Source organism: Oncorhynchus gorbuscha, linkage group LG20, assembly GCF_021184085.1.
Source record: "Oncorhynchus gorbuscha isolate QuinsamMale2020 ecotype Even-year linkage group LG20, OgorEven_v1.0, whole genome shotgun sequence".
In the NCBI taxonomy this organism is placed as follows: domain Eukaryota; kingdom Metazoa; phylum Chordata; class Actinopteri; order Salmoniformes; family Salmonidae; genus Oncorhynchus; species Oncorhynchus gorbuscha.
This window is the reverse complement of record NC_060192.1, coordinates 26206411-26231140: the sequence shown is the minus strand read 5'-3', so window position 1 is coordinate 26231140 and position 24730 is coordinate 26206411. Positions and strand designations below refer to the sequence as shown.

General features: G+C 47.2%; 1 protein-coding gene across 4 annotated transcripts in view; it reads left to right on the top strand.

The window, feature by feature from the left end:
* The first annotated feature begins 718 nt into the window (after nt 1-718).
* Nucleotides 719-24730, top strand: part of LOC124007164 (latent-transforming growth factor beta-binding protein 3-like) — a 62153-nt gene continuing 38141 nt past the window's right edge. For all 4 annotated transcript variants that reach the window (XM_046317517.1, XM_046317519.1, XM_046317518.1 and 1 more), the window contains exon 1: nt 719-1400. In XM_046317517.1, coding sequence (XP_046173473.1) covers nt 1160-1400 — 241 coding nt within the window. In that variant the 5' untranslated portion in view covers nt 719-1159. The remainder of the gene's footprint in view (nt 1401-24730) is intronic.

Here is a 24730-nt window from a genome sequence, read left to right as displayed (position 1 = left end):
CAATACATCAGTCTCAAAGTCAACAGTGAAGAGGCGACTCCGGGATGCTGACCTTCTAGGCAGAGTTCCTCTGTCCAGTGTCTGTGTTCTTTTGCCTATCGTAATCTTTTCTTTTTATTGGCCAGTCTGAGATATAGCTTTTTTTTTGCAACTCTGCCTAGAAGGCCAGCATCCTCTTCACTGTTGATGTTGAGACTGGTGTTTTGTGGTTTTCAGCTACAATAGTCATTTACAACATTAACAATGTCTACACTGTATTTCTGATCAATTTGATGTTATTTTATTAGACAAAAAGATGCTTTTCTTTCAAAAACCAAGACATTTCTAAGTGACTCCAACTTTGGAACAGTAGTGTATGTACCAATATTGGTCATCCATTTTTCATTTGTCCATATATGAGATAGGCCTAAATTATGAGGGCTAATTATTCATGTTTTTTGGGGGAAACAGTTTTCTCAACAGGCACCTCTTTTCCTCCCACAACTGTAACTGTAAACTAGATTTTTGTGAATGAGGAGCTGCTACGCACTGTTGGCAGTTCAGACTTTTTTGATAAGGAGGTGTTTTCTAGAGCGACACGTACAGTTGTGCGGTTATCTTTCGCTGGATGGGAGGATAGGGGGCGTTAGAGAAATGACCAACATGCCTGGCCTGCTGCCAGCCCTCTCTGGAGATGATTGGCTCCCTCTCCCTCTCTCCTCCCCTTCTTTCCCAAACCCAGATACGCACACGCCAACCATCCAAGCAACATCAGGGAGAAAAGAGAGCGAGAAAGCGGGTAGGAAAAGGGGAAAGTTATCTCGGTAACTTTTGGGTTGTTAACGGCGTCCTGTATTTGAGCAACAAAAAGGCATATATTTTACTGTTCTGAATGAATAATTGTTATATGCAGGGTGACTGAAATGAGCTGTTTTGAAAGGAAAGGAAGGAAGAACTACACCACTGGAGTTTTCTCCATACTTTTGTCGTTGTATGAGGCACCTTTATAATCAACATTTTGGATTATCTACGGAAGTTAGTCGGCTGTTTTCAGGGTTCGATTGAAAGGAATACCGACTCCATTGGTGGTTTGGCCAGGGCTAAACAGTCTTTAGGAGCATTGCATTTTGCCACCGTGAATGCCCTCATCTCTTCGTGCACGGCAGTGAAGGATGCCAGGATGCCTTCTCTGATCATTTCCCATCTGCTCGTCATCTGGCTGGGTGTCCAGAGGCTGGCCTGGTGCGCAGAGCGCGCATCCACCCGGGAGCGCTTCAAAGTGGTCATCGCCCCTCTCATCTGCAAGAGAATTTGTTTGAAAGGCCAGTGCCAGGACACCTGTGAGCAGGGCAACAATACCACACTGATAGGCGAGAACGGACAGTCAGCGGATACTCTCACAGGTCCTGGATTCAGAGTGGGTGAGTGGTTGGTTTGATGCCCATTTTGGCGACATATTTCTGAACAATATCAGTCCTACTAGGGAAGAAATTGCACATAGACCCCTAGGCCTAAATCATCAAAATCAAAAGAAACAATTACATCTCAGTGGAAACTTTATTACCTTGCATTTCTCAGACATGGCTCATTGGCATATTTCAGCTTTGCCCCTCCTCTAACCACATCTCCACATTGTCTGGCTGGCATGTGTTAAGTCTATCTGCACAGTATCAGATAAACTGTGGTAAGGCATGGAGCCTTATACTAGTTTACACTCTTGAGGCTACACTGGAGTTGACTTTCCTCTCCCACTGCCCTGTAAAGGAGGTGGCCGGTAAACAGGTCAGTCACTCACAACACACTCACAATCAGGGGCGTAGGAGCTACTCTGACATTGGTGGGGACACATTTAGCTTGTGGGTTCCAGGGGCATGCCCCCTGATTTAAAAAAAATAATAATTAAAAAAACAGGTTTTAAATGCTAATTTATAGTGACTTTTGAGAAGATTATACAGACACATCTTATTAACTTACAAATAGGCACATTTACAAGTCTAAGAGTCTTGGGGCCATGGCCATTCATACTGCACTGAATACCAGTGTGACTGTTAATGGGGACATATTCAATTCAACAAACATTGTGTACTCTTTTTCTGCTACTGTATGATTTTCCTAGTATGTCAGGTTGTTACTACTGCTGCTCTACATACTGTATGGTTTGAACCTTAACATAATATTTTAAATGCATGAAACAGTTATTAAACTGTAATAATTAACCAGCAACATACACAGTTGACTGTTATTTTTTTTTTAAAGGTACAAATGAAATGTCAAACTGAAATGAATCAATATCTCCACTCAATTATCAAAAATAAAATATCATGGTTGCCTCTCTCCTGCACAAAGTTAAAGGGATACTTTTGGGATTTTGGCAATGAGACCATTATCTACTTCCCCAGTCAGATAAACCCGTGCATACCATTTTTATGTCTCTGCATGCCAGTGGAGGCTCATCAGGGGAGGAAGTGGTGGACCATCTGCCTCAGTGAATTTCATAAAAAATTTAAATAGTGAAACATTAAAAAAGTTATCCTTTTTAGATAAAACTATACTAAATATATCCACGTCACCAAATAATTTATTAAAACACTGTTTTACAACAAAGGTCTCAACAGCACTCTCTGGGGTAGCAACATGATTTAGCCATAAGACAGCTAGTTTCTGTCCTTCTCTGGGTACATTGACTTCAATACAAAACTTAGGAGGCTCATGGTTCTCAATAGTGGAATAGTTTTGAGCAAATTAATTTCTTGAAAAATAAAGGAAAAGCAAGAAAGAGTGAGCCATCTATATTTTGTTGTATTTTTTCACTTTCACATACTTAGCTAGCAAATGCAGCTAGCTAGTTTAGCCTACTCAAACACACAGCTCAAACAGAGAGGGATGCTATGTTTGCTAGCTGGCTATAGCTATCCAACACTGGAAGTCTTCCAAGTCAAGGTAAGCTTAGGTTTTATTAATTTATTGCTACCGGGCCCACCGTTGTAACTGCTAATAAAGTGTTTGCTGTACTCTGTACTGCATGATTTTAGCGGGTTTACTAATGCATTAGTTCTAGTAGCTATGTTGACTATGATGTTAGCGAATATGGTGACAACCATGTAGGCTGTGTGTAGCAGTTAGCGATTATGGTATGAAGGTTTGGCTTGGAATGTTTTTTTTTTGCCTGGTCTCGGACAGCTGTTGTGTTTTGCAATGAAGTCCACAAGCGAAGGGAAAAGGTGAGAGGAGGAGAGCGCATAGATGTTAGAAGGAATTATACAATGAGCAAAGTGATCATGCTGTTCGTATGTGGCTGCTATGAAATGTAACTGTGTTTGCGGCCAGGTGATCAGTGATTCATTACGGCGATTCTGTTGAAAAACATTTCTTAAATGAATGCAAAACGAAACAGGAATAAACATACCTGAATTTGTCCAATAGAATCTCTCCTTTGCAACTGTTTGGAGTGGACTAATGATTGCACCCTAGATCAGCTAGATCCAGGCAAGAGGGTGCAAGGCGGTATTGAATATGTCACTTTCTGTCACCGTGTTTACTATTTTTCTCTCGATCTGTGCACCTATGTTGTAAACTTTCATTCATAGCCTAGGTTGTAGCAACCTCATGATGGGTATAGGGAAAATTGGAGTATCATGTTGTAGCCTAAACCTAGTGATGTTACATTGAGCTGGGTGAATGGAATATGAATGACAGTCATCCAATATGCTGTAATAGAAATAAGGCCATGCTCATTAAAAAAAATCACCCTGCCTCATTTTAAAGGGCAGTTTGAAGGAAGTTTCTAACTAACATCCTTTGGATGGTGGACCATTCTTGATACACATGGGAAACTGTTGACCGTGTGAAACCCAGCAACGTTTCAGTTCTTGACACAAACTTGTTCGCCTGGCACCTACTACCATACCCTGTTCAAAGGCAATTTTTGTCTTGTCCATTCACCCTCTGAATGGTACACATACACAATTAATGTCTAAATTGTCTCAAGGCTTAACAAGTATTATTTAACCTGTCTCCTGCCCTTTACCAACGCTGTTTGAAGTTGATTTAACCTTTTACGACTAGGGGGCAGTATTTTAATTTTGGTATAAAAAACGTTCCCGTTTTAAACAAGATATTTTGTCACGAAAAGATGCTCGAATATGCATATAATTGACAGCTTTGGATAGAAAACACTCTGACGTTTCCAAAACTGCAAAGATATTGTCTGTGAGTGCAACAGAACTGATGTTACAGGCGAAACCCAGATAAAAATCCAATCAGGAAGTGACGCATTTTTTGAAACCGCCTCATGTGACATCAATAAGGGACCATAGCTTTTACCTGGATTCACCTGGTCAGTCTATGTCACGGAAAGAGCATTATGTTTTGTATACACAGTCTATATGATCATTCAGATTGATTCACAGTTCACAGTATGACAGATCATCAGTCTATGAACGTTATGGCCTTGGAGTGGCACTTCTAACTATGTTACCTGTTGGTTTGAAAGAGCACTGTTATTATTTGCCCAGCTTTTCATTAGTCGTGATTAGGGGGTATCCCTTTCTGTGATGAGGGGTGTCCCTTTCTGTGTTGATCCGTGTGGGGCCCAGGGTTATTTTAGGTTGACTTACACCCCAACCCCACAATTAAGGCAGACTACGAATGCGAACAGGACCCCAAAATAAACTGCAGTGGTAAAACTAAACGAAGACACTGATTCAGTCACTATGAAAGATACATTTATGCAAATACAGCAGAGGTCATCCTTGAAGTGTTGGCTGTGGGGCATCGTGGTCAAGAGGGTTAGAGCTATATTCACATTCACTTATGCCCACACATTTCCTATACATTTACACAATGTTTTTGTTTAAGAAAAATACAACTAATGACTGTAATTTCAGTTGAACCTGTCATGGTGTTTTCAAACAGATTTTGTTTTGGAAATATTGCAGTGAAATGTGAAGTTGCTAAGCTTTTCTCCCACCAGCCCTTCATTACAGAACTACAGCATATTTGTAAATGACAAAAAGGGGTTTTGTCATAATAAGCTATATTTTTCTGCACTGTAAATGAATTGTTCAAAACAACATCAGAATGGCCCTGCAATTATTCTCCAGTTGTAATTACAGTACAATACTGAATTATTCATTCGGTGTCATCTGAATATTTGGTCCAGAGAATCAAACTAGTGTTCAATCAGGCCTGTGTCTAGTATTGTACAGGTACTGTAAGCTGCATTTACCCAGGCTTGTGTCCAGTTGTGTGGGTTTGTCTGGCTGGGGCTACAGAGGGCAATCTAAGGCAGCATAACTTTTGGCAGACCAAAGGTGTGTGTGGACTGTGCACTCAATGGACATGCAGAATTTTCTCTTTAGCATGTTGCAATGGCCGCTGGTCAATGACAACAACAACGCTTTTCAATATCTGAGTGGTTGTGACTTCAGCACCACAGCGAAACTGAGGCCTAGACTGAGCAAACCTGCAAGAACCTTGCCGTGATGCAGTTTGCTTCCAAATGCTGTCATTTTCTGCCTAATGATTAAAGATTGCCTTTCTTAAAAGAACAATGTTGTTAAAGCTGTTGTAGAACATGATGAAAAAAGGATACATAAGGCTTTGTGAGTTTCAGGTAAGTCTGTTAAGCATTACATTTACATTACATTTACATTTAAGTCGCAGGCTCTTATCCAGAGGTTTTGTGCATTCACCTTATGACATCCAGTGGGGCAGTCATAACAATAGTGCATTAAAACAGTAATTACATTAACCATCCTAGGTATTCTTAAAGAGGTGGGGTTTCAGGTGTCTCCGGAAGGTGGTAAATGTCCTGGCAGTGAGGGAGTTTGTTCCACCATTCTCGAACAGTTTTGACTGGGCTGAGCGGGAGCTGTACTTCCTCAGTGGTAGGGAGGCGAGCAGGCCAGAGGTGGATGAACGCAGTGCCCTTGTTTGGGTGTAGGGCCTGATCAGAGCCTGGAGGTACTGAGGTGCCGTTCCCCTCACAGCTCCGTAGGCAAGCACCATGGTCTTGTAGCGGATGCGAGCTTCAACTGGAAGCCAGTGGAGAGAACGGAGGAGCGGGGTGACGTGAGAGAACTTGGGAAGGTTGAACACCAGACGGGCTGCGGCGTTCTGGATGAGTTGAAGGGGTTTAATGGCACAGGCAGGGAGCCCAGCCAACAGCGAGTTGCAGTAATCCAGACGGGAGATGACAAGTGCCTGGATTAGGACCTGCGCCGCTTCCTGTGTGAGGCAGGGTAAACTCTGCGGATGTTGTAGAGCATGAACCTACAGGAACGGGCCACCGCCTTGATGTTAGTTGAGAACGACAGGGTGTTGTCCAGGATCACGCCAGGTTCTTGGCGCTCTGGGAGGAGGACACAATGGAGTTGTCAACCGTGATGGCGAGATCATGGAACGGGCAGTCCTTCCCCGGGAGGAAGAGCAGCTCCGTCTTGCCGAGGTTCAGCTTGAGGTGGTGATCCGTCATCCACACTGATATGTCTGCCAGACATGCAGAGATGCGATTCGCCACCTGGTCATCAGAAGGGGGAAAGGAGAAGATTAATTGTGTGTCGTCTGCATAGCAATGATAAGAGAGACCATGTGAGGTTATGACAGAGCCAAGTGACTTGGTGTATAGCGAGAATAGGAGAGGGCCAAGAACAGAGCCCTGGGGGACACCAGTGGTGAGAGCGCGTGGTGAGGAGACAGATTCTCGCCACGCCACCTGGTAGGAGCGACCTGTCAGGTAGGACGCAATCCAAGCGTGGGCCGCCCACGGAGATGCCCAATTCGGAGAGGGTGGAGAGGAGGATCTGATGGTTCACAGTATCGAAGGCAGCCGATAGATCTAGAAGGATGAGAGCAGAGGAGAGAGATTAGCTTTGTTCCGTTATACAGAGGAGAGCAGTCTCAGTTGAATGACTAGTCTTGAAACCTGACTGATTTGGATCAAGAAGGTCATTCAGAGAGAGATAGCGGGAGAGCTGGCCAAGGACGGCACGTTCAAGAGTTTTGGAGAGAAAAGAAAGAAGGGATACTGGTCTGTAATTGTTGACATCGGAGGGATCGAGTGTAGGTTTTTTCAGAAGGGGTGCAACTCTCGCTCTCTTGAAGACGGAAGGGACGTAGCCAGCGGTCAGGGATGAGTTGATGAGCGAGGTGAGGTAAGGGAGAAGGTCTCCGGAAATGGTCTGGAGAAGAGAGGAGGGGATAGGGTCAAGCGGGCAGGTTGTTCAAGACGCAAGATTTCATCTGGAGAGAGAGGGGAGAAAGAGGTCAGAGCACAGGGTAGGGCAGTGTGAGCAGAACCAGCGGTGTGTTTGACTTAGCAAACGAGGATCGGATGTCGTCGACCTTCTTTTCAAAATGGTTGACGAAGTCATCTGCAGAGAGGGAGGAGGGGGAGGGGGCGGAGGATTCAGGAGGGAGGAGAAGGTGGCAAAGAGCTTCCTAGGGTTAGAGGCAGATGCTTGGAATTTAGCGTGGTAGAAAGTGGCTTTAGCAGCAGAGACAGAGGAGGAAAATGTAGAGAGGAGGGAGTGAAAGGATGCCAGGTCCGCAGGGGAGGCAGTTTTCCTCCATTTCTGCTGCCCGGAGCCCTGTTCTGTGAGCTCGCAATGAGTCATCGAGCCACGGAGCGGGAGGGGAGGACGAGCCGGCCTTAGGGGACTGTCAAGGGATGCAGAGAGGGAGGAGAGGAGGGTTGAGGAGGCAGAATCAGGAGATAGGTGGGAGAAGGTTTCGGAGGGAAGAGATGATAGGATGGAAGAGGAGAGAGTAGCGGGGAGAGAGAGCGAAGGTTGGGACGGCGCGATACCATCCGAGTAGGGGCAGTGTGGGAGGTGTTGGATGAGAGCGAGAGGGAAAAGGATACAAGGCAGTGGTCGGAGACTTGGGGGAGTTGCAATGAGGTTAGTGGAAGAACAGCATCTAGTAAAGATGAGGTCGAGCATATTGCCTGCCTTGTGAGTAGGGGGAAGGTGAGAGGGTGAGGTCAAAAGAGGAGAGGATGGAAAGAAGGAGGCAGAGAGGAAAGAGTCAAAGGTAGACGTGGGGAGGTTAAAGTGGCCCAGAACTGTGAGAGGTGAGCCGTCCTCAGGAAAGGAGCTTATCAAGGCACCAAGCTCATTTCTCTCCGAGGGAACCTGGAGGGCGATAAATGATAAGGATGTTAAGCTTGAAAGGGCTAGTAACTGTGACAGCATGGAATTCAAAGGAGGCGATAGACAGATGGGTAAGGGGAGAAAGAGAGAATGACCACTTGGGAGAGATGAGGATCCCGGTGCCACCACCCCGCTGACCAGACGCTCTCGGGGTGTGCGAGAACACGTGGGCGGACGAAGAGAGAGCAGTAGGAGTAGCAGTGTTGTCTGTGGTGATCCATGTTTCCGTCAGTGCCAAGAAGTCGAGGGACTGGAGGGAGGCATAGGCTGAGATGAACTCTGCCTTGTTGACCGCAGATTGGCAGTTCCAGAGGCTACCGGAGACCTGGAACTCCACGTGGGTCGTGCGCTTTGGCCAGTGCCACGCGGTGAGGAGCGTTTGTATGGTCTGTGCAGAGAGGAGAGAACAGGGATAAACAGACACATAGTTGACAGGCTACAGAAGAGGCTATTAATGCAAAGGAGATTGGAATGACAAGTGGACTACACGTCTCGAATGTTCAGAAAGTTAAGCTACGTAGCAAGAATCTTATTGACTAAAATGATTAAAATGATACAGTACTGCTGAAGTAGGCCAGCTGGCAGTGGGTGCGTTGTTGACACTACACTAATCAAGTCGTTCCGTTGAGTGTAATAGTTTCTGCAGTGTTGCTATTCGGGGGCTAGCAGGCTAGCTAGCAGTGTTGTTTACGTTACGTTGCGTTAAAAGAACGACAATAGATGGCTAGCGAACCTAGAAAATCGCTCTAGACTACACAATTATCTTTGATACAAAGACGGCTATGTAGCTAGCTAAGTAGCTAGCTACGATCAAACAAATCAAACCGTTGTACTGTAATGGTTTTACCGGGCTGGTTTTGTGTAGCTAATTACTATATTTTACAGTAATTACATTTCCATCCTACGTTCTGAGAGTTCATTTAAAGTAAATGTCCAGTGAAAATCTCACTTTTAAAATGTCATATTCTGTTAACTTACCCATACCCAAATAAGGTTGTTGACTTGTCCTATACTCATATTTGTGTCCAAAGCATAAATTGGAGGGGGAAAAAACACTTCAAAAATTCCACCTCAAACTTGCATATCCAACAGACCGTTTAAAAAAATGCTTGCTATTTCCTCATAATCATGGCTGAACTGGCCAATCAGTGGTCTACTCGCATTAATATTTTCAATGACTGGTATACGCCCCAAACCATTCTGTTGTTGGGGTACGCCCACACCATTCTGTTGTTGGGGTACGCCCCAAACCATTCTGTTGTTGGGGTACACCCACACCATTCTGTTGTTGGGGTACGCCCCAAACCATTCTGTTGTTGGGGTACGCCCACACCATTCTGTTGTTGGCTTACGCCCACACCATTCTGTTGTTGGCGTACGCCCACACCATTCTGTTGTTGGGGTACGCCCACACCATTCTGTTGTTGGGGTACGCCCACACCTTTGGGGTACGCCCACACCATGGCGTACGCCCACACCAAAGATGGAAGGAACGCCCACACCATTTGTTTACGTCTGTTGTTTACGCCCACACCATTCTGTTGTTGGGGTACGCCCACACCATTCCAATACAGAAAAGCTGCTTTTTAACATACTAAAATGGACATTGCAGTCAAAAACGTGATTTTCCTGTTTTTGTTCTATTTCGACACTATGAGAATGAGATAATACTCTGAAATTGTGAAAATGATGATAATGCCCTTTTTGTGTGAGAAGTGTTTGAAAATAATTCCTGGCATTTCAGCCTATTTCAGTGGGATGGAGTTTTTGGCCCAGATAATAACATCACAATCTGATCTACTTTGAAGGGGTAAGCGGGGTAGACTCGAGTCTAGATGATTCTATCCGCCAATCAGGGCTGTGTATGTAAATATATACACGTTTTTTTAATCAACACGCCCACTCGATCAGACTGAGCATTTCAATGGCAAAAGGCGGCTAGGGAAATAAATGCTAAAATATATATTTGACCCTTTTCCATGCTCATTCGGTGTTCATTCTCTTCACATTTCTCTTATGCTACTGTCAGAAGTGTATGGCACAGGTCTCCTAATACATCATGTTAAGGAATCCCAGTGGTGTGGGGAGTCCAGCAGGGTCAGAGAAGGATTAGTTACTCCTTACTCAAAATGAATAACGTAAGCTGATTACTTTTGGATGCCTTTAACTTGCAACCTAAACCAGTCATTGTCATGAATTTGAAGTTCGACAACTATGCAATTGTTGTTATTATGTTAATATAAAATAGGGTTCCAGAATTTTCCGTTTTTTTTTCGTTCAATAGAGATGCATTTGTCTACACCTTTTTTGGGCGTAAATATCACATATCACATAATTCATTTGGGGATAATTCACCACCTGAGTAAGTGGTTAACTCGATCGCTAACTCTTAAGTATAGCCTAATAGTACTGATAGTTGATATCTAACAGTACATTTAACGTATAGGCCTATGCACCCACCTTGAATGGCCGACGTGAGTGTCCTTTGTTCAATAATAAACACAATTCAGACCAGAAAACTGGGACCCATTTATCTTCAACAGTAACAACACTGGTTGCTTTCAATACAGTGTTTTACCGCAATTACATGTTGAATTATTGCGCAATCAAAAAGCATTTTACAAAGGAGAGAGAGAGCGTGAAACTGCACTGCTTCAAAGCAGAAAGCAGGAACTCTGTAGTCCAGAACAGGGTTTCACAAACTCAGAATGGCAGAATTGCCAGAGAATAGGTAATGAAGTAGCTAAATAAACAATAAACATAGTTATATTCTTCTGCATTTTTTTCTTGTCTTACTCAAATAACATACTATATCAGAGATGAATCCCATAATAATATCAGATATGGCATGTGCTGTGTATGTTGACATACTTTTACACGTGTCATTTCCTGCAGGTTCTATAGATTAAAAGAGTCAGTCAGCGGCTGATCTTTGAATCAGGCTCGTATTGTTCTGTGTTATGTCTCCTCTACACAGTCATAGAGGTTGAGCTGGGTTGTGCAGGTCAGAGTGAAGCAGCACTATATGACCAAAGAGGCTGAGAATGGGAATCCAGTGAGGTTACTGATAGATACTCCTCCCACTGCCCCCTCCCACCCTCACTGCAGTATTTAACTACAGTAGCTCTGAATCTGGGTTTTCCTGCTCACAGCTCTGTTTGGGCGAGGGACGCTGGACACTGCCTTTCTTCTCCTCAAAGGTTGCTACCACACAGGCATTCCATCCATCAATCTCAGTTGCCTGGTAGCTGTTGCTCCCCATCTCAACAAGACCTGTTTCTGCTCTCCACACCCAGTTACTCTCCCTCTGTATCCTTAACCAGACCTGCCCAGCTCAGCCCAGTCACTCTCCCTCTGTATCCTTAACCAGACCTGCCCAGCTCAGCCCAGTCACTCTCCCTCTGTATCCTTAACCAGACCTGCCCAGCTCAGCCCAGTCACTCTCCCTCTGTATCCTTAACCAGACCTGCCTAGCTCAGCCCAGTCACTCTCCTTCTGTATGCTTAACCAGACCTGCCCAGCTCAGCCCAGTCACTCTCCCTCTGTGTCCTTAACCAGACTTGCCCAGCTCAGCCCAGTCACCCTCCCTCTGTATCCTTAACCAGACCTGCCCAGCTCAGCCCAGTCACTCTCCCTCTGGTATCCTTAACCAGACCTGCCCAGCTCAGCCCAGTCACTCTCCCTCTGTATCCTTAACCAGACCTGCCCAGTCACTCTCCCTCTGTATCCTCAGCCCAGTCACTCTCCCTCTGTATCCTTAACCAGACCTGCCCAGCTCAGCCCAGTCACTCTCCCTCTGTGTCCTTAACCAGACCTGCCCAGCTCAGCCCAGTCACTTTCCCTCTGTGTCCTTAACCAGACCTGCCCAGCTCAGCCCAGTCACTCTCCCTCTGTATCCTTAACCAGATCCGCCCAGCTCAGCCCAGTCACTCTCCCTCTGTATCCTTAACCAGACCTGCCCAGCTCAGCCCAGTCACTCTCCCTCTGTATCCTTAACCAGACCTGCCCAGCTCAGCCCAGTCACTCTCCCTCTGTATCCTTAACCAGACCTGCCCAGCTCAGCCCAGTCACTCTCCCTCTGTATCCTTAACCAGACCTGCCCAGCTCAGCCCAGTCACTCTCCCTCTGTATCCTTAACCAGACCTGCCCAGCTCAGCCCAGTCCTCTCCTCTGTGTCCTTAACCAGACCTGCCCAGCTCAGCCCAGTCACTCTCCCTCTGTATCCTTAACCAGACCTGCCCAGCTCAGCCCAGTCACTCTCCCTCTGTATCCTTAACCAGACCTGCCCAGCTCAGCCCAGTCACTCTCCCTCTGTATCCTTAACCAGACCTGCCCAGCTCAGCCCAGTCACTCTCCCTCTGTATCCTTAACCAGACCTGCCCAGCTCAGCCCAGTCACTCTCCCTCTGTATCCTTAACCAGACCTGCCCAGCTCAGCCCAGTCACTCTCCCTCTGTATCCTTAACCAGACCTGCCCAGCTCAGCCCAGTCACTCTCCCTCTGTATCCTTAACCAGACCTGCCCAGCTCAGCCCAGTCACTCTCCCTCTGTATCCTTAACCAGACCTGCCCAGCTCAGCCCAGTCACTCTCCCTCTGTATCCTTAACCAGACCTGCCCAGCTCAGCCCAGTCACTCTCCCTCTGTGTCCTTAACCAGACCTGCCCAGCTCAGCCCAGTCACTCTCCCTCTGTGTCCTTAACCAGACCTGCCCAGCTCAGCCCAGTCACTCTCCCTCTGTATCCTTAACCAGACCTGCCCAGCTCAGCCCAGTCACTCTCCCTCTGTATCCTTAACCAGACCTGCCCAGCTCAGCCCAGTCACTCTCCCTCTCCTTAACCAGACCTGCCCAGCTCAGCCCAGTCACTCTCCCTCTGTATCCTTAACCAGACCTGCCCAGCTCAGCCCAGTCACTCTCCCTCTGTATCCTTAACCAGACCTGCCCAGCTCAGCCCAGTCACTCTCCCTCTGTATCCTTAACCAGACCTGCCCAGCTCAGCCCAGTCACTCTCCCTCTGTATCCTTAACCAGACCTGCCCAGCTCAGCCCAGTCACTCTCCCTCTGTGTCCTTAACCAGACCTGCCCAGCTCAGCCCAGTCACTCTCCCTCTGTGTCCTTAACCAGACCTGCCCAGCTCAGCCCAGTCACTCTCCCTCTGTATCCTTAACCAGACCTGCCCAGCTCAGCCCTCACTCTCCCTCAGTCCTTAACCAGACCTGCCCAGCTCAGCCCAGTCACTCTCCCTCTGTATCCTTAACCAGACCTGCCCAGCTCAGCCCAGTCACTCTCCCTCTGTATCCTTAACCAGACCTGCCCAGCTCAGCCCAGTCACTCTCCCTCTGTATCCTTAACCAGACCTGCCCAGCTCAGCCCAGTCACTCTCCCTCTGTATCCTAACCAGACCTGCCCAGTCAGCCCAGTCACTCTCCCTCTGTATCCTTAACCAGACCTGCCCAGCTCAGCCCAGTCACTCTCCCTCTGTATCCTTAACCAGACCTGCCCAGCTCAGCCCAGTCACTCTCCCTCTGTATCCTTAACCAGACCTGCCCCTGCCCAGCTAACCAGCCCAGTCACTCTCCCTCTGTATCCTTAACCAGACCTGCCCAGCTCAGCCCAGTCACTCTCCCTCTGTATCCTAACCAGACCTGCCCAGCTCAGCCCAGTCACTCTCCCTCTGTATCCTTAACCAGACCTGCCCAGCTCAGCCCAGTCACTCTCCCTCTGTATCCTTAACCAGACCTGCCCAGCTCAGCCCAGTCACTCTCCCTCTGTATCCTTAACCAGACCTGCCCAGCTCAGCCCAGTCACTCTCCCTCTGTATCCTTAACCAGACCTGCCCAGCTCAGCCCAGTCACTCTCCCTCTGTATCCTTAACCAGACCTGCCCAGCTCAGCCCAGTCACTCTCCCTCTGTATCCTTAACCAGACCTGCCCAGCTCAGCCCAGTCACTCTCCCTCTGTATCCTTAACCAGACCTGCCCAGCTCAGCCCAGTCACTCTCCCTCTGTATCCTTAACCAGACCTGCCCAGCCAGCCCACTCTCCTCTGCTCAGAGCCCCCAGTCACTCTCCCTCTGTATCCTTAACCAGACCTGCCCAGCTCAGCCCAGTCACTCTCCCTCTGTATCCTTAACCAGACCTGCCCAGCTCAGCCCAGTCACTCTCCCTCTGTATCCTTAACCAGACCTGCCCAGCTCAGCCCAGTCACTCTCCTCTGTATCCTTAACCAGACCTGCCCAGCTCAGCCCAGTCACTCTCCCTGTATCTTAACCAGACCTGCCCAGCTCAGCCCAGTCACTCTCCCTCTGTATCCTTAACCAGACCTGCCCAGCTCAGCCCAGTCACTCTCCCTCTGTATCCTTAACCAGACCTGCCCAGCTCAGCCCAGTCACTCTCCCTCTGTATCCTTAACCAGACCTGCCCAGCTCAGCCCAGTCACTCTCCCTCTGTATCCTTAACCAGACCTGCCCAGCTCAGCCCAGTCAGACCTGCCCAGCTCAGCCCAGTCACTCTCCCTCTGTATCCTTAACCAGACCTGCCCAGCTCAGCCCAGTCACTCTCCCTCTGTATCCTTAACCAGACCTGCCCAGCTCAGCCCAGTCACTCTCCCTCTGTATCCTTAACCAGACCTGCCCAGCTCAGCCCAGTCACTCTCCCTCTGTATCCTTAACCAGACCTGCCCAGCTCAGCCCAGTCACTCTCCCTCTGTATCCTTAACCAGACCTGCCCAGCTCAGCCCAGTCACTCTCCCTCTGTATCCTAACCAGACTCTCCCTGCCCAGCTCAGCCCAGTCACTCTCCCTCTGTATCCTTAACCAGACCTGCCCAGCTCAGCCCAGTCACTCTCCCTCTGTATCCTTAACCAGACCTGCCCAGCTCAGCCCAGTCACTCTCCCTCTGTATCCTTAACCAGACCTGCCCAGCTCAGCCCAGTCACTCTCCCTCTGTATCCTTAACCAGACCTGCCCAGCTCAGCCCAGTCACTCTCCCTCTGTATCCTTAACCAGACCTGCCCAGCTCAGCCCAGTCACTCTCCCTCTGTATCCTTAACCAGACCTGCCCAGCTCAGCCCAGTCACTCTCCCTCTGTATCCTTAACCAGACCTGCCCAGCTCAGCCCAGTCACTCTCCCTCTGTATCCTTAACCAGACCTGCCCAGCTCAGCCCCACTCTCCCTCTCCTTAACCCCTGCCCAGCTGTCACTCTCCCTCTGTAACCAGACCTGCCCAGCTCAGCCCAGTCACTCTCCCTCTGTATCCTTAACCAGACCTGCCCAGCTCAGCCCAGTCACTCTCCCTCTGTATCCTTAACCAGACCTGCCCAGCTCAGCCCAGTCACTCTCCCTCTGTATCCTTAACCAGACCTGCCCAGCTCAGCCCAGTCACTCTCCCTCTGTATCCTTAACCAGACCTGCCCAGCTCAGCCCAGTCACTCTCCCTCTGTATCCTTAACCAGACCTGCCCAGCTCAGCCAGACTCTCCCTCTGCCCAGCCCAGCTCAGCCCAGTCACTCTCCCTCTGTATCCTTAACCAGACCTGCCCAGCTCAGCCCAGTCACTCTCCCTCTGTATCCTTAACCAGACCTGCCCAGCTCATCCTTAACCCCAGTCAGCCCTCTCCCTCTGTATCCTTAACCAGACCTGCCCAGCTCAGCCCAGTCACTCTCCCTCTGTATCCTTAACCAGACCTGCCCAGCTCAGCCCAGTCACTCTCCCTCTGTATCCTTAACCAGACCTGCCCAGCTCAGCCCAGTCACTCTCCCTCTGTATCCTTAACCAGACCTGCCCAGCTCAGCCCAGTCACTCTCCCTCTGTCACTCTCCCTCCTTAACCAGACCTGCCCAGCTCAGCCCAGTCACTCTCCCTCTGTATCCTTAACCAGACCTGCCCAGCTCAGCCCAGTCACTCTCCCTCTGTATCCTTAACCAGACCTGCCCAGCTCAGCCCAGTCACTCTCCCTCCCTCTGCCCAGTCACTCTCCCTCTGTATCCTTAACCAGACCTGCCCAGCTCAGCCCAGTCACTCTCCCTCTGTATCCTTAACCAGACCTGCCCAGCTCAGCCCAGTCACTCTCCCTCTGTATCCTTAACCAGACCAGACCTGCCCAGCTCAGCCCAGTCACTCTCCCTCTGTATCCTTAACCAGACCTGCCCAGCTCAGCCCAGTCACTCTCCCTCTGTATCCTTAACCAGACCTGCCCAGCTCAGCCCAGTCACTCTCCCTCTGTATCCTTAACCAGACCTGCCCAGCTCAGCCCAGTCACTCTCCCTCTGTATCCTTAACCAGACCTGCCCAGCTCAGCCCAGTCACTCTCCCTCTGTATCCTTAACCAGACCTGCCCAGCTCAGCCCAGTCACTCTCCCTCTGTATCCTTAACCAGACCTGCCCAGAGCCCAGTGCCCAGCTAACCAGACCTGCCCAGTCAGCCCAGTCACTCTCCCTCTGTATCCTTAACCAGACCTGCCCAGCTCAGCCCAGTCACTCTCCTCTCTAACCAGACCCTCTGTCACTCTCCTCTGTATCCTTAACCAGACCTGCCCAGCTCAGCCCAGTCACTCTCCCTCTGTATCCTTAACCAGACCTGCCCAGCTCAGCCCAGTCACTCTCCCTCTGTATCCTTAACCAGACCTGCCCAGCTCAGCCCAGTCACTCTCCCTCTGTATCCTTAACCAGACCTGCCCAGCTCAGCCCAGTCACTCCCCTCTGTATCCTCTCAGCCCAGCCCAGACCTCAGCTCAGCCCAGTCACTCTCCCTCTGTATCCTTAACCAGACCTGCCCAGCTCATCCCAGTCACTCTCCCTCTCCCTCTGTATCCTTAACCAGACCTGCCCAGCTCAGCCCAGTCACTCTCCCTCTGTATCCTTAACCAGACCTGCCCAGCTCAGCCCAGTCACTCTCCCTCTGTATCCTTAACCAGACCTGCCCAGCTCAGCCCAGTCACTCTCCCTCTGTATCCTTAACCAGACCTGCCCAGCTCAGCCCAGTCACTCTCCCTCTGTATCCTTAACCAGACCTGCCCAGCTCAGCCCAGTCACTCTCCCTCTGTATCCTTAACCAGACCTGCCCAGCTCAGCCCAGTCACTCTCCCTCTGTATCCTTAACCAGACCTGCCCAGCTCAGCCCAGTCACTCTCCCTCTGTATCCTTAACCAGACCTGCCCAGCTCAGCCCAGTCACTCTCCCTCTGTATCCTTAACCAGACCTGCCCAGCTCAGCCCAGTCACTCTCCCTCTGTATCCTTAACCAGACCTGCCCAGCTCAGCCCAGCCCAGTCACTCTCCCTCTGTGTCCTTAACCAGACCTGCCCAGCTCAGCCCAACCCAGTCACTCTCCCTCTGTATCCTTAACCAGACCTGCCCAGCTTAGCCCAACCCAGTCACTCTCCCTCTGTGTCCTTAACCAGACCTGCCCAGCTCAGCCCAGTCACTCTCCCTCTGTATCCTTAACTAGACCTGCCCAGCTCAGCCCAGTCAGTCTGTAACCATCTGTATCCTAAACCAGACTTCCTGCTTCATTCAGCCCAGTCACTCTGTAACCATCTGTATCCTAAACCAGACGTCCTGCTTCATTCAGCCCAGTCACTCTGTAACCATCTGTATCCTAAACCAGACGTCCTGCTTCATTCAGCCCAGTCACTCTGTAACCATCTGTATCCTAAACCAGACTTCCTGCTTCATTCAGCCCAGTCACACTGTAACCATCTGTATCCTAAACCAGACGTCCTGCTTCATTCAGCCCAGTCACTCTGTAACCATCTGTATCCTAAACCAGACTTCCTGCTTCATTCAGCCCAGTCACTCTGTAACCATCTGTATCCTAAACCAGACGTCCTGCTTCATTCAGCCCAGTCACTCTGTAACCATCTGTATCCTAAACCAGACGTCCTGCTTCATTCAGCCCTGTCCACAGGAGGTTGGTGGCACCTTAATGGAGAAGGAAGGACTGGTGGTAATGTCTGGAGTGGAATAGGTGGAATGATTTCCAGGTGTTTGATGCCATTCTATTTACCCTGTTCCGGCCGTTATTATGAGCCATCCTCCCCTCAGCAGCCTCCTGTGGCCCAGTCACTCTGGCTCTGTTTCTTTGTAGATCTATCCATATCGTAAACTCAGGTTTCCTCCAGAACTTTGATATGCTAGGTATTGCTGGACCTAAACAATATTCCCGTCCTTACTATTAAGGCTGAGCTGACCTCTGTCTCTATAGAATGTCCTATATCACTCCCCCTGTATTGTGAGCCTAAAGGTTCATCTCTCTCCATCTGTGACACAGGTTGGAGGTCATGTGAGGATGTGAAATGGCCAATGTGGTCATGCACAAAATATGACTTTAATGGATCATTCAATACCAATCATGTATTTAATTCTGAATGCTCAGCTTCTGTCCCACATTTTATTGCAGTGATTTATTTAGGTTTTCCCTGGGTATGGGTCAGAGGTGAAGGTCAGAGGTCCATGGGAGAAAGAAAGGTCAAAGGGAAATCAGCAAAACAAGCAGAACTGGACCAGCCCAAGGCTAGCTGTCCGTGTTTAGAGACACACTTTTTTCCCCTCTGAGAGCCCTCTACTCTACCCCACACTCACTCACTTCCTCCTCTGATGCCAAGTTATGGGTGCTGTGGTAAACATGGGAAACCCAGAAACCTGCACCACTCCACAGTGTGCCACAGGCCTGGCTGTGCACTGAGATGGGGCTCAGCATGGCTTCACTCACACACTCTGTCAGTCTCTCCCTGGGGCATAGAGAGGGGGATTCATTCAGCCATTTTAGAACTGTGTGTGTGATGACTGCCTGATGACTGCTTGATGAGTGCTTGAGGACTGCCTGTCATCTGAATCATTGCTCCTCATGAGCCTCACCCCTTTGTGAACTCTACATTACGGGTGTGTGTTTGTGTGTGTGTTTTTGGTGCCATGTCACAGCCTCCCCTCAAAGTTGTGTTTTAATGTTTATGGGTTGCCTCTCTCTCTTATTTAGGCTACTCTCATATGGAGGGAAAATATCTCAGGTTATTTGAGGTCAGGAGCGATGTCGATCTACAGTCCAATCCCAGTGTTTGTTGATATCTGTTCAGCCTTTACTGCGCCAGGGTAACCCTCCAGGTCACATGGTTATTTGGTGATCATAACAGGGATTTCGCATGGAATTCGATTCCTCCTCTCAGGGCTATTCCCATTCTGTCACTGGCTCTATTCAAGTCAACACTTTGGCGCAGGTTGAGAAAAAAGTGGCCAATTGTTTTTGGCAGCTGAAGCTCCAAAAACAAACACTAATTAGAGGTCATTTCTTAAGTGATGAGGGAACACAGTGTGTGTGTCATGGAGGAGGCTATCTGGCATTTGAGGGAAATATAGGAGCTAGCTCAAAACAACATCCCCATCTTTATCCCGCTTTCCTCCCATTTGCTTAGTGAGGGGCAGAAAAGGAGCAGTTATTTAACGCTGGCCAATAGAATGTGAGACTGTGTGACTGCACCCTGCCAAACCTCTAAAGCTGCACAGCCGTTAGCCAGGGTAAATACAGAATAACAGTGCTGCTGCCAGGCCAGGCCGGGGGGAGAGGGCCCCCAGCCACTACAGCTCCCCTGAGGGGTGTGCCACCACACTGCAGCCGGGCCTGGGCAGATATCTGAAGTCAGCTCTGCTGGGTACACTGTCAGCGCTCCTCTCTCTACCTGCCTGGTCTGCTATTATACTGTAGGCCCAATGACAGTGGGATTAGACCAGCGATTATATGACAACATTCACACTGTTGCCAACATATTATCTCTCTCTCCCCTCTCTCTCTCTCTCTCTCTCTCTCTCTCTCTCTCTCTCTCTCTCTCTCTCTGTCTCTCTCTCTCTCCCTCTCTCCCTCTCTCTCTCTCTCCCCCTCCTCTCCCCCTTTCTCTCTCTCTCCCCCTCTCCCTCTCTCTCCCCCTCTCTCTCTTTCTCTCTCTTTCCCCCTCTCTCTCTCTCTCTCTCCCTCTCTCTCTCTCTCTCTCTCTCTTTCTCTCTCTCTCTCTCTCTCTCTCTCTCTCTCTCTCTCTCTCTCTCTCTCTCTCTCTCTCTCTCTCTCTCTCTCTCTCTCTCTCTCTCTCTCTCTCTCTCACACACACACACACACATCTGGGCCATGTAAACAATCTCACATATGTCCATTGAGAAATCAGGGATTGGAATGATGGATTGAGCAATTACACAGTGCGGTATAATGGTCTCACACCAGATTCATTGTAATTTTAGAAATGATATAGAATCAAAATAAGTGTTGTAGATAATTCTGCTTTAAAATAGGGGGTGGGTGGGTTTAATGAAAGTGGACTAAGTAGTCAAATGGTTAACAGTGGCGGTCTGTGCTGTTTAAGATGAGGAAAGACACACAAAAAATAATAATGAGCGTGGCCTTATTTCTATTACAGCATATTGGATGACTGTCATTCATATTCCTTTCACCCAGCTCAATGTAACACCGAATAGGTTTAGGCTGCTACATAATACTCAAATTTGACATATACCGATCATGAGGTTGCTACAACCTAGCCTATGAATGAAAGTTTACAACGTAGGTGCACGTAGGTGTTTTCCAACAGAACCATCGGAATGAACACACCCCTGATCAAACGCAAACAAATCCCTTTCATAGCCACATACAAACAGCTTGTTGCTGTTACTTCTCGCATCTATGCACTCTCCTCCTCTCATCTTTTCCTTTCGCTTGTGGACTTGCACAACATATCAGCTGTCTGAAAAAAATACATTTCCAAGCCAAACCTTCATATTATAACCACTACTCACAGCCTACATCCTAGTCACAGCATTAGCTAAAGTAATGTCATAGTCAACATAGCCAATAGAACTAAGAGGTGAGTAAACAGGTGCTATAATCATGCAGTACAGTGTACAGTCAATAAGCTGTTTAGCAGTTACAACGGCAGGCCCCTGTGGCAGTAAATTTGTAAAAACCAAAGCTTACTTTGACTTGGAAGAGTTCCAGTGTTGGATAGTTATAGCCAACTAGCTAACATAGCATCCCTCTGTTTGAGCCAGGTGTTTGAGTAGGCTAAACTAGCTATCTGCATTTGCTCCACCATTTTTGAAGAAATTAAGTGCTAGCTAGCTCTAGTTTATGCCTTCAGTACTATATTCGTTCTCTGATCCTTTGATTGGTTGGACAACATGTCAGTTCATGCTGCAAGAGCTCTGAGAGGTTGGTGGATGTCCTCCCGGAAGTTGTCATAATTACTGTGTAAGTGTATGGAAAAGCGGGAGAACCGTAAGTGTCCTAGGTTTTGTATTGAAGTCCCAGAAGAAGACGGAAGCTAGCTGTCATCTGGCTATTTCATTGTGCTACCCCAGAGAATGCTGTTGAGGCTACTGTAGACCTTTGTTGTGAAACTGTGTGTTTTAATCAATTATTTGGTGACGTGTGAATATATTTTCTGTAGTTTTTTCTAAAAAGTACTTTAAAATTTTTATTTTTATGAAATTCACTGAGGAGGATGGTCCTCCCCTTCCCCCTCTGAGGAGCAGAGGAGTCATTTTAGTGACCCTTCAAATGTTCTACACATTGTGTGTAAGTGTTTAAAATAGGAAAATAACAAAGTACCCTGTTTAGGACAAATGTCCTCGCACCCCTCTGTCTCTGTTCAAATCAAATCAAATTGTATTTGTCACATGCGCCGAATACAACTTACAGTGAAATTCCTACTTACCCTTAACCAACAATGCCGTTTTAAGAAAAATACCAACAAAAAATAAATAAAAGTAACAAATAATTAAAGAGCAGCAGTAAAATAAAAATAGAGAGGCTATATACAGGGGGTACTGGTACAGAGACAATGTGGAGGCTATATACAGAGGTTACCAGTACAGAGACAATGTGGAGGCTATATACAGAGGTTACCAGTACAGAGACAATGTGGAGGCTATATACAGAGGTTACCAGTACAGAGACAATGTGGAGGCTATATACAGGGGGTACTGGTACAGAGACAATGTGGAGGCTATATACAGAGGTTACCAGTACAGAGACAATGTGGAGGCTATATACAGGGGGTACTGGTACAGAGACAATGTGGAGGCTATATACAGAGGTTACCAGTACAGAGACAATGTGGAGGCTATATACAGGGGGTACTGGTACAGAGACAATGTGGAGGCTATATACAGAGGTTACCAGTACAGAGACAATGTGGAGGCTATATACAGAGGTTACCAGTACAGAGACAATGTGGAGGCTATATACAGGGGGTACCAGAACAGAGACAATGTAGAGGCTATATACAGGGGGTACCAGTACAGAGACAATGTTGAGGCTATATACAGAGGTTACCAGTACAGAGACAATGTGGAGGCTATATACAGAGACAATGTGGAGGCTATATACAGGGGGTACCAGTACAGAGACAATGTGGAGGCTATATACAGAGGTTACCAGTACAGAGACAATGTGGAGGCTATATACAGGGGGTACCAGTACAGAGACAATGTGGAGGCTATATACAGGGGGTAGCAGTACAGAGACAATTTGCGGGGGAACCAGTTAGTCGAGGTAATTGAGGTAATATGTACATGTAGGTAGAGTTATTAAAATGACTATGCATAGATAATAACAGAGTAGCAGCAGCGTAAATGGGGGGGGGGGGTGCAAATAGTCTGTCTAGCCATTTGATTAGATATTCAAGAGTCTTATGGCTTGGGGGTAGAGCTGTTTAGAAACCTCTTGGACCTAGACGTGGCGCTCCAGTACTGCTTGCCGTGTGGTAGCAGAGAGAACAGTCTATGACTAGGGTGGCTGAAGTCTTTGACAATTTTTAGGGCCTTCCTCTGGGCTGGAATGGTGGGTTCTTCTGCCCTCTGAATTGGGATGGAGGTCTAATATGGTGACACAAGAAACAGACCCATAAAGAACGACTGTACAAATAATGAAAAATACAAAAAGTATTCCTTGGGTAATCACGAAGAGTAAAAGTACATGAAATGGTGAACAAAAATGTTTTTCATACAAAAACATATCATATGTCATAAGTAAATTGAAAATATGATTCTACATATTGGAAGAACAGTGATCTAGGCCAACATGAATTTACATAAGACAGTGTAGGTTCTCACAGCAGGTTTCCACAGCTCCCTGAAGCTCATTAGAGTACTAATTTGAATGTTTCTTAAAGATGCACTCTGAAACTTTTGTAAAATTTCAGCCAGCAGTGTTAAAAGTGGTGCTCACAAGCCAAAAGTGGTTCCTGTTTTTTGTGTACTATGTCATCAAATTGTGTACCACGTCATCCATTTCGTTTGATATGTTACGTCCTGTGAATATACAGTACCAGTCAAAAGTTTGGATACACCGACTCATTCCAGGATTTGTCTTTATTTTTTACTATTTTCTACATTGTAGAATAAATGTGAAGACATCAAAACTATGAAGTAACACATATGGAATCATGATGTAACCAAAAAAGTGTTTTATATTTGAGATTATTCAAAGTAACTACCCTTTGCCTTGATGACAGCTTTGCACACTCTTAACCAGCTTCATGAGGTAGTCACCTGGAATGCATTTCAGTTAACAGGTGTGCCTTGTTAAAAGTTCATTTGTGGAATTTCGTTCCTTCTTAATGCGTTTGAGCCAATCAGTTGTGTTGTGACAAGTTAGGGGTGATACACAGAAGATAGCCCTATTTGGAAAAAAGACCAAGTCCATATTATGTCAAGAACAGCTCAAATAAGCAAAGAGAAATGACAGTATATCAATTCTTGTTGGTGTCCTTTAGAAAAAACCCTGGAATGAGTACGTGTGTCCAAACGTTTGACTGGTACTGTATATATATGTATATATATAATTGATTCATTTGAGATTGTTTTGTCACGGGCCTACACACAATACCCCATAATGTCAAAGTGTAATTATGTCTTTAGAACATTTTACAAATTAATTAAAAATAAAAAGCTGAAAAGTCTTGAGTCAATAAGTATTCAAGCCCTTTGTTATGGCAAGCCTAAATAAGTTCAGGAGTAAACATTTGCTTAACAAGTCACATAATAAGTTGCATGGACTCACTCTGTGTGCAATAATAGTGTTTAACATGATTTTTGAATGACTACCTCATCTCTGTATCCCACACATACAATTATCTGTAATGTCCCTCAGCCGAGCAGTGAATTTCAAACACAGATTCAACCAAAAAGACAAGGTTGTCCAATGCCTAGCAAAAAAGGTGTTTATTTGTAGAATGTTTTAAAAGCATACATTGAATATCCCTTTGAGCGTGGTGAAGGGATTACACTTTGGATGGTGTATTAATAGACCCAGTTTCCACAAAGACACAGGCGTCCTTCCTAACTCGGTTGCCGGAGAGGAAGGAAACCTCTCAGGGATTTCACCATGAGACCAAGGTGACTTTAAAGCAGTTACAGAGTTTATTAGCTGTGATAGGAAAAAACTGAGGATGGATCAACAACATTGTAGTTACTCCACAATATTAACCTAATTGACAGAGTGAAAAGAAGGAAGCCTGTACAGAATACAAATATTCCTAAACATGCATCCTGTTTGCAACAAGGCAATAAAATAATACTGCAAAAAAATGTGTCAAAGCAATTCACTTTTTGTCCTGAATACAAA